The sequence below is a fragment of the Salvelinus alpinus genome, chromosome 30 (assembly GCF_045679555.1).
Source record: "Salvelinus alpinus chromosome 30, SLU_Salpinus.1, whole genome shotgun sequence".
Lineage (NCBI taxonomy): Eukaryota > Metazoa > Chordata > Actinopteri > Salmoniformes > Salmonidae > Salvelinus > Salvelinus alpinus.
In genome coordinates, this window is record NC_092115.1 from 1078258 (window position 1) to 1089879 (window position 11622).

At 38.4% G+C, this 11622-nt stretch overlaps 1 protein-coding gene across 1 annotated transcript in view; it reads left to right on the top strand.

The window, feature by feature from the left end:
- Positions 1-11622, top strand: part of LOC139559548 (oxygen-regulated protein 1) — a 123096-nt gene that overhangs the window by 23242 nt on the left and 88232 nt on the right. Inside the window, exons 6-10 of the mRNA XM_071375638.1 lie at positions 4318-4483; positions 4893-5194; positions 5737-6765; positions 7240-8085; positions 8173-8441. Of these exons, the coding sequence (XP_071231739.1) occupies positions 4318-4483; positions 4893-5194; positions 5737-6765; positions 7240-8085; positions 8173-8441 (2612 nt within the window). The remainder of the gene's footprint in view (positions 1-4317; positions 4484-4892; positions 5195-5736; positions 6766-7239; positions 8086-8172; positions 8442-11622) is intronic.

Here is an 11622-nt window from a genome sequence, read left to right on the forward strand (position 1 = left end):
AGTTACTGACTAAAGAACAACATGTTAGTAACTGACTAAAGAACAACATGTTAGTTACTGACTAAAGAACAACATGTTAGTTACTGACTAAAGAACAACATGTTAGTTACTGACTAAAGAACAACATGTTAGTTACTGACTAAAGAACAACATGTTAGTAACTGACTAAAGAACAACATGTTAGTAACTGACTAAAGAACAACATGTTAGTTACTGACTAAAGAACAACATGTTAGTAACTGACTAAAGAACAACATGTTACTGACTAAAGAACAACATGTTAGTAACTGACTAAAGAACAACATGTTAGTTACTGACTAAAGAACAACATGTTAGTTACTGACTAAAGAACAACATGTTAGTTACTGACTAAAGAACAACATGTTAGTTACTGACTAAAGAACAACATGTTAGTAACTGACTAAAGAACAACATGTTAGTAACTGACTAAAGAACAACATGTTAGTTACTGACTAAAGAACAACATGTTAGTAACTGACTAAAGAACAACATGTTAGTTACTGACTAAAGAACAACATGTTAGTTACTGACTAAAGAACAACATGTTAGTAACTGACTAAAGAACAACATGTTAGTAACTGACTAAAGAACAACATGTTACTGACTAAAGAACAACATGTTAGTTACTGACTAAAGAACAACATGTTACTGACTAAAGAACAACATGTTAGTTACTGACTAAAGAACAACATGTTAGTTACTGACTAAAGAACAACATGTTAGTTACTGACTAAAGAACAACATGTTACTGACTAAAGAACAACATGTTAGTTACTGACTAAAGAACAACATGTTAGTTACTGACTAAAGAACAACATGTTAGTTACTGACTAAAGAACAACATGTAACTGACTAAAGAACAACATGTTAGTAACTGACTAAAGAACAACATGTTAGTAACTGACTAAAGAACAACATGTTACTGACTAAAGAACAACATGTTAGTAACTGACTAAAGAACAACATGTTACTGACTAAAGAACAACATGTTAGTAACTGACTAAAGAACAACATGTTAGTTACTGACTAAAGAACAACATGTTAGTTACTGACTAAAGAACAACATGTTACTGACTAAAGAACAACATGTTAGTTACTGACTAAAGAACAACATGTTAGTTACTGACTAAAGAACAACATGTTAGTTACTGACTAAAGAACAACATGTTACTGACTAAAGAACAACATGTTACTGACTAAAGAACAACATGTTAGTAACTGACTAAAGAACAACATGTTAGTTACTGACTAAAGAACAACATGTTACTGACTAAAGAACAACATGTTACTGACTAAAGAACAACATGTTAGTTACTGACTAAAGAACAACATGTTACTGACTAAAGAACAACATGTAACTGACTAAAGAACAACATGTTAGTAACTGACTAAAGAACAACATGTTAGTAACTGACTAAAGAACAACATGTTAGTTACTGACTAAAGAACAACATGTTAGTTACTGACTAAAGAACAACATGTTACTGACTAAAGAACAACATGTTAGTTACTGACTAAAGAACAACATGTTACTGACTAAAGAACAACATGTTAGTTACTGACTAAAGAACAACATGTTAGTAACTGACTAAAGAACAACATGTTACTGACTAAAGAACAACATGTTAGTAACTGACTAAAGAACAACATGTTAGTTACTGACTAAAGAACAACATGTTAGTTACTGACTAAAGAACAACATGTTACTGACTAAAGAACAACATGTTAGTTACTGACTAAAGAACAACATGTTACTGACTAAAGAACAACATGTTACTGACTAAAGAACAACATGTTAGTTACTGACTAAAGAACAACATGTTAGTAACTGACTAAAGAACAACATGTTACTGACTAAAGAACAACATGTTAGTTACTGACTAAAGAACAACATGTTAGTTACTGACTAAAGAACAACATGTTACTGACTAAAGAACAACATGTTAGTTACTGACTAAAGAACATGGAAGCCATCAACGGCCCCTTCCAACCCCTTCTGCAATGTTAGTACTACCACAGTATTTGGGGTTTCTTTAGGACTACAACAGTGCATTGCTTTTGGCCAGTCTGATTAATGAACCTTATGAGGGATCAGCCAATCGTGAAGAAGAAAACGTACTACTTTAAAATGGAGATAGCCTCAATGGCTCTGCCCAAGCTATCACAGATGCTATAATGGCATAGATACAAGTCCTCTATCTATCTCTATGTATGCACCCTATCTCTAGGACTTAGCGGAGTCACCACAGGGCACCCTGATGACGTCCTATCAAGTCTTCTGCCCCCTACTGGGAATTAACAGAATAATCTGTCTGCCGTCCATCTGCTATCAGGATGACGTACCTGTTCTGGCCCAGAGTCAGGGATTAATTCCTCTTATCTTTGATTAACCCAGAGTTGATGGGAGCAGCAGATCTCAGTGGTCCTACTGGATGTTCTTTGAGAGGAGAGGGAGACCAGGGGTCATGTGTATCAAGTATCTCAGAGTAGGAGTGGGATTTAGGATCAGTTTTGTGTTTTAGATATAATGATATGGACAGGAGGGACCTGATCCTAGATCAACTGTCCTACTCTGAGACACGTGATACATACGGGCCCGGAAATGTATTGATGCTTCAAGTTCCAAGCTGTAATATCTAACCCCAACAATACTGTAATCAATATCAATGTAGCTCTCAAAATAACAAAATAATAAGGTAGAACAAAAACAATAAACAAAAAACAAAAACGATAAACACGATAAATAAGAAATAAGACAAACACGAGAAAGTAAGAAGTTATATACAGATATGTATAGGGACTAGTATAGCATACTATATGCATATATATATATATATATATATATATATATATAGGGACTAGTATAGCATACTATATACAGATATACACTGCTCAAAAAAATAAAGGGAACACTTAAACAACACAATATAACTCCAAGTCAATCACACTTCTGTGAAATCAAACTGTCCACTTAGGAAGCAACACTGATTGACAATAAATTTCACATGCTGTTGTGCAAATGGAATAGACAAAAGGTGGAAATTATCGGCAATTAGCAAGACACCCCCAATAAAGGAGTGATTCTGCAGGTGGTGACCACAGACCACTTCTCAGTTCCTATGCTTCCTGGCTGATGTTTTGGTCACTTTTGAATGCTGGCGGTGCTCTCACTCTAGTGGTAGCATGAGACGGAGTCTACAACCCACACAAGTGGCTCAGGTAGTGCAGTTCATCCAGGATGGCACATCAATGCGAGCTGTGGCAAGAAGGTTTGCTGTGTCTGTCAGCGTAGTGTCCAGAGCATGGAGGCGCTACCAGGAGACAGGCCAGTACATCAGGAGACGTGGAGGAGGCCGTAGGAGGGCAACAACCCAGCAGCAGGACCGCTACCTCCGCCTTTGTGCAAGGAGGAGTACTGCCAGAGCCCTGAAAAATGACCTCCAGCAGGCCACAAATGTGCATGTGTCTGCTCAAACTGGTAGCGCCTCCATGCTCTGGACACTACGCTGACAGACACAGCAAACCTTTTTACCACAGCTCGCATTGATGTGCCATCCTGGATGAACTGCACTACCTGGGGGTAGAAGGGTCGGCACTTGATCATCAGGTATTCCAAGACGGGTGAACAATGGGTCGAGACTTCCACTGCGCTCGAGTCAGCAACCATTTTTTGTTGATGAAGAGGCAAATTCCTCCCCCTCTTGATTTCCCTGACTCCACTGTCCTGTCCTCTCTGTGAATGGAGATCCATTGAGTTGAATAGCCATGGGGTCTTGTCCAAAAGCAATGTTTCAGAAAAGCAGAGAATATTGCAGTTACAAGAGTCTCATTGGAATCGGATGTTATCCATCTTATTATCAAGAGGAATACGATTGGCCAGTAGAATGGAGGGAAGAGGTGGCTTGTTTTCCCTTCACCTTGATCTCGCCAGGACTCCCCCTCTCTTGTCCCTGTAACGCTGGTGTTTCCTCTTGGAAACCCCCAAAATTGGGTCAAAATTACAGAAAGAGCCCAGGGCAGATGAGTTGAGGTCAAAGTTGAAGCTGGAATTGAGGTTAGTAGCTGCTGATCTGATGTTTAACGTTCTTGTGGTTTTAAGAAATGATAGTGGATACATTTCATTAAAATAAAGTATAAATAATCGCCAAAAGAATCCCAAAACAGCAAAGATGGGTCGGAGCTGGCAAAGCGGCAGCCATCTTTATTGGATTATTATGAAACTTAACAACTGTTCATTCTGATTGATATTGTAATTCCATCGACTTGAGATTGTATGCCTCCTCCTTCGTCTTTCAGGTTGAAGGTCTGCCAGCATTGATCCTATGTTCTGGGGTGGTGGTAGCTTCGGGGAACGAACCTTTTAGACCAGGGAACTATGACTTCCTGAGACCGACCCAGCCTGCTGCTGCTCAGTCCTCTAACTCAGATTCTATAGAACCAACCAGGCTACAGCCTCTAACAGGTGAGTGTTCAGCTTTGTAGTGCTTTGTGTCGACTAGTGACTGATTGATTGAAGACAAATGTAGCAGGAGTGCTTCAGGTACTCCAAAACAACCACAGGTGCTCTTGGAGGGGAACAGTAAATCAAAAACCAATGGAAAGAATCCAGGTCCAGGCACTCATGAGGATTTGCAAATTATAAAGCCTTGATTTTGTGGGCTAAGTCATTATTTAAATAAACACCGACGTGTTAAGGCTAAGGCCTTAATCAGCGTGATTGAGTGTGTCATAGATCAAATTGTTTGATTGTATTGTGAATAAACATATTATTTATATTCTGATATTCCTTCTTAAAAAAAAAAAAAAGTATATATTTATTTTTTCTCTCTTCCCTCCTCTCCCCCTCTTCCATCAACACTCTTATCTCTTAGAAAATAAGACATCGTTATCCAGTGGGCGGCGGTCCAGGAACTTCAGCCTGTCATCAGAGAGATACTTTGTGAACCAGATCAACAAGTCTGTGAACGGTAGCTCCTACGGCCAGCCGGTCCGCCTCCCAGAGAACATGGAGACAGAGCTAAACCAGAGAAAGACCCAGGGATCTGGAGATCTGGAGACAGAGACGTATCAGCTTGTAGAGGACAACGGGAAGACCTCCATCGTACCGCAGGATGATGACATTGAGAAGTCCTTCAGGGTCAACCAGGATGGCAGCATGACCGTCGAGATGAAGGTTAGTACTGTTGTTGTTGCTGTTGTTGTTGCTGTTGTTGTTGAGGTTGAGTTGTTGAGTATGTTGTCGTTGTTGTTGTTGGTGACTATGGTGGTGTTGTTGTTATTGTTGTTGAGTATGTTGTTATTGTTATTGTTGTTGGTGTGTATGGTGTTGTTGTTGAGTATGTTGTTATTGTTGTTGACTATGGTGTTGCTGTTATTGTTGTTGATTATGGTGTTGTTGTCATTGTTGTTGCGTATGGTGTTGTTGTTGTCATTGTTGTTGTTTTTGAGTATGGCGGTGTTGTTGTTGAGTATGTCGTTGGTGTTACTGTTGTTGACTATGGTGGTGGTGTTGTTGTTATTTTTGTTGAGTATGTTTATGTTGTTGTTATTGTTGTTGTTGTTATTTATATTGTTGTTGTTGTTGAGAATGGTGTTGTTGTTGTTGTTGAGTGTGGTGTTGTTGTTACTAATATTATTGATATCATTACTTCCATTATTTATATATTTATGGAATGTCATGGTATAACGCACCTCTGATTTGATTCTGATTGGCAGGTCCGTCTGACCATTAAGGAGGAGGAGATGATCCATTGGACGACCACGTTGAGCCGCTCCAGCATGGTGACCAATCATAAACCAGGAGCCAAGTTGGGCTCCACCCCACAGTCCCCCGACAACAACGTGGAGGCGAAGGACCCTAACATTGGTCTCAGCGAGGATGAGACCAAGGAGAGTAACCACCCCAGCCGCAATGCAGAGAGGGACGTGGCCTTCAGCGGGACGGACGGGGGAGGGACTGACAGTGGCGGTGGGGGCAGGGCTGGTTCTCTGAAGGCCCACCCCCGTCAGAAGCGGATGCCAACCCCTGGGCTGAGACAGGTGAAAAAGAAGCAGGCGTCCGTGGAGAGCGTAACCACAGGTGTCCAGGAGACCAGCCTGGGGACTTTTTCCTACACGGAGCGCATGGCAGACGGGGAAACCACAGGGGGGTACTGTGTGGTCCGGAAGAGCAGCAGCAGCTCCAGGTTACCCGCCATACCACCTGTCCCCAAGCCCAGGAAGAGTGGCTCGGCTGGGGCTATCAGGACCAGCTCCCACTCCTCACTCCGGTCCTCTGGAGTAGCAGAGGTGATGCAGATTCAGAACAATGGTAATGGCAGGGAGATCACTGAGACCGTCATGCACATCTACGAGAGGAGACAGAGCAGCTACGATAACTACTATGCCAACGCCCTGGGGCCCGGGTATGGGACAGGAGGGGAGGGAGGTGGGGGTAATGCAAGTGAGGCAGGGTATGGTGGAGGTTGCGGTGGTGGCTCCAACCCCATGCCGCGGAGTAAACCGGCCTCTTCAGATTCGGGGCCGTGCTCCTCCGTGGACTTAACCCGATCATCCAGTACCAGCGACTCACTGAACCAACAGAGGGATGAGATACTCTCTTTGTCTTCTGAACCCACCTCACCTTCTCAGAACGTCACCCTTCCATTTCAAAAACTACCAGAGACCATTAGCAACAAACTGTCGTCTTTCCCAGACAACGAAGCTCACGCCGCATCAGAGTCTCACACAGGGTCATCTCCTAAAGTGACAGAATGGCCAGAACCAAAGGAATTGGAATGTTCCGAGACAAATGAATTTGAATGTTCTGAGACAAAGGAATTGGAATGTTCCGAGACAAAGGAATTAGAATGTTCAGAGACAAAGGAATTAGAATGTTCAGAGACAAAGGAATTAGAATGTTCAGAGACAAAGGAATTAGGATGTTCAGAGACAAAGGAATTAGGATGTTCAGAGACAAAGGAATTAGGATGTTCAGAGACAAAAGAATTAGGATGTTCAGAGACAAAGGAATTAGAATGTTCAGAGACAAAAGAATTAGGATGTTCAGAGACAAAGGAATTAGAATGTTCAGAGACAAAGGAATTAGAATGTTCAGAGACAAAGGAATTAGAATGTTCAGAGACAAAGGAATTAGAATGTTCAGAGACAAAGGAATTAGAATGTTCAGAGACAAAAGAATTAGGATGTTCAGAGAGAAAGGAACTGGAATGTTCCAAGACAGTAGCGAAAGAAGAGGAGGAGGTTGAGGAGGATGCTCTTGAAGAGAACAACAAGAAGAGGACAGTGAGGCGGAAAGGGAAGCAGATGAGTCCAACGTCCACTACGAGCTCAAAGAGCAAACAGAAGGACAGCGTGGCAGGGTCTGTTAGGAGCACCAAAAATACCTTTTCTCCTGCCAGCACAGAGAAGAAGAGCGGCAGTGTAACAGGAAGTGAAAAAGTTCGAAGCGCCACAGAGAGTGACAGCCAAGTCAGCCAGAGGAGTAGAAAGAAGGTAGAGAAGAATATAAATTATATTCCTGTGAAGAACGGGCCCTTGGCGTTAAACATAGACTTGAAAGATTCTAAAAAACGAGGGTTAGCTTCTGAAAAACAGCTGAATATGGGTGAGAAGGTTGGAAGAGGGCAAAGATCCCAGAAGGTCAACACCACTAAGTCTTCCAGGCAGAAGACACAGCCGAGGAAGAACATGTTTTATGTTTCCCCAGCCAGACAGACTGACATCGGACAGACAGACATACATACAGACACCGGCCAGACAGACAGACAAACAGACAATAAACAGATAGTCAGACAGACGGGTCGAAAGATGGCCAGCCAGCCAACCCGAAAGACCTTGGCTAAGCAGAGGTCCATGTCTAATGAGGACAGAACCAAATCCCCTAAACAGACTCTACTGAGTGAGAGCTTCTCCATGCCTGTCTTACACCCCCCTCTAGCCCCTTCTGGGGTACACCAGTACGTAGAGAACTGGCTGCAGAACATCGCCCCGGAGTCCATCCCCTATGTCCCCTACATGGAGGAGGGAGGCCAGGACACAGAAGAGACTGAACCCAGGAGCAAGGTGTGTTTGTGTATTGGAGGGGTTGGGTACAGCAGAAGAGACATGTAGTAGGTCTCGTATGGATGAATACAATCTTCTTCTTCTAAGGTAAACATGGAGGAGGAAGGCCAGGACACTGTGGAGGCTGAACCCAGGACAAAGGTGATCTTCCAGATAGGAGCCGACTCAGATGTCGAGTCAGAAGTGAAGAGTGGTTACCCAGAGGATCAACATCTGCCCCAGGGGGGAGACCACCTCTCAGTGGGAGGCATGTCCATGTCCTGCCTGTCTGTCCCTGTCAGCCACGCCGAGGCTCAGGTCGACCTCTCTAACCCCCAGTGGACCAGGAAACTGTGCTCCTCTATGCCCAGTGTCAGGTCGGTCTACCTTTATTTATTTTCATGTTATTTAACCTTTCATTTAAGGAAAGTCCCATAGAGATATAGAATCTTTTTTTACAAGGGACACCTGGCAAAGAAAGCAGCAGCAAGGAGCTAAGTCAAAATCAGAGCAAATGTTTGTAAATCTTCCACACCAAATATTGTAGTTTTAATGTTATTGTATTGCATATATTGTATTTTTCATACAATTATTGATCTATTTTAGGATTTTAATATTTGATGACAATCTATGATTGTTAATTGGTTTACAATTCAGTATATGACTTCGAGCAACTACAACTAGTACTCAGCTACTACTACTACTACTAATAATAATAATATTACCACTACTACTGCTACTACTACTAGTAATAATAATAATAACAATAATATTACCACTACTACTGCTACTACTAATACTACTACTACTAATAATAACAATAATAATAATAATAATAATAATGTTACCACTACTACTACTACCACTACTACCACTACTACTACTACTACTACTACTACTACTACTACTACTACTACTACTACTACTACTACCAATAATAATAATAATATTACTACTACTACTATCAAAAATAATTATAATAATATTACTACTACTACTAATAATGATAATATTACCACTACTACTACTACTACTACTACTACTACCAATAATAATAATAATATTACTACTACTACTATCAAAAATAATTATAATAATATTACTACTACTAATAATAATGATAATATTACCACTACTACTACTACTACTACCACCACCACCACCACTACTACTACTACTACTACTACTACTACTACTACTACTACTACTACTACTACTACTACTACTACTACTACTACCAATAATAATAATAATATTACTACTACTATCATAAATAATTATAATAATATTACTACTACTACTAATGATGATAATATTACCACTACTACTACTACAAATAATAATAATAACAATAATATTATTACTACTACTAATAATAATAATATTACCACTACTACTGTTACTACTACTACTACTAATAATAATAATAATACTACATATTTTACTACTACTACTACCACCACTACTACTACTACTACTACTACTACTACTACTACTACTACTACTACTACTACTACTACTACTAATAATAATAATAATACTACATATTTTACTACTACTACTACCACTACTACTAATACTACTACTACTACTACTACTACTACTACTACTACTACTACTACTACTACTCCTAGTACGACTAAAAAAATAAATAATATTACTACTACTATCAAAAATAATAATAATAATATTACTACTACTAATAATAATGATAATATTACCACTACTACTACTACTACAAATAATAATAATAACAATACTATTATTACTACTACACTAATAATAATATTACCACTACTACTGTTACTACTACTACTACTACTAATAATAATAATACTACATATTTTACTACTACTACTACCACCACTACTACTACTACTACTACTAATACTACTACTACTACTACTACTACTACTACTACTACTACTACTACTACTACTACTCCTAGTACGACTAAAAATATTAATAATATTACTACTACTACTTCTACTACTACTACTTCTAAAACTACAACTAGTTATAATATTTACAATATTACAACTAGTACTGCTATTGCTACATCTACTACTACTAAAAGAGACTCGGCCAGCGCACATCTTTTAATTAATTTATATTTTACTTCTACTACCAATACTATTACTAATAATATTACTACTACTACTACTACTTCTACAACAACTACTACTGCTACTACTACTGCTACTACTACAACTACTACTACTAATAATACTATTACTACTACTAGTGCTACAAATACAACTACTACTATCAACACCACTGTTTCTACTACAACTAATAATACTACAACTACTAATAATAATGATATTAGTACTCTACTATTACTACTACTGCAAATACTACTACAACTACTACTTCTGCTACTAATAATAGCAATATTACTACTGCTACGTCTACAACACCTAATACTACTCCTGCTGCTACTTCAACTACTTCTACTAATTCTACTACCGCTACTGCTGCTGCTGCTACTACTACTACTACTGCAACTACTACTAATACTACTACTACTAATAATAATAATAATAATAGTAATAATATTACTACTACTACTACTACTACTACTACTACTAATACTACTAATAAAAATATTATTACTACTACCACTACCAATAAAAATAATAATAATATTACTACTGCTACTAAAACTACTACTACTACAAATACTACTTCTACTACAAATACTACTAACAATAATATTACTACTGCTACTACTACTACTACCAATACTACTACTATTAATAATAATATTACTGCTACTACTAATAATAATATTAATATTACTACTACTACTACTAGTTTAACTACAACTACTACTACTACTACAACTACTACTACTACTAATACTAATATTACTACTACTACTACTACTATTTTTACAACTACTACTACTATTACTTCTACTACTAATACTAGTAGTAATAATATTAATATTACTACCACTACTACTAGTTCAACTATAACTACTACTACTACTACACCTACTACTACTACATCTACTACTACTACTACTACTACTACTATGACTAATAATACTAATATTACTACTACTACTACTTCTACTACTACTACTACTACTAAACATACTACTACTACTACTACTAATAATAATAATAATATTACTACTACTACTACTATTTTTACAACTACTACTACGTCTACTGCCAATACCACTAATAATAATATTACTGCTACTACTACTAGTTCTACAACTACTACTACTGCAAATACTACTACAACTACTATTTCTGCTTCTATTAATAATAATAGTACTACTACTACTACTACTACTACTACTACTACTACTGCTATGTCTACAACAACTACTACTACTACTACTACCACTCCTGCTGCTACTACTACTACTACTACCGATACTACTACTGCTACTACTACTAGTTCTACAACTACTAATACTACTACTACTAGTTCTACTACTGCTACTGCTACTACTACAACTACTAATTCTACTGCTAATAATAATAATAATAATAATATTACTACTACTGCTACTACTACAACTTCTACTGCTACTACTAC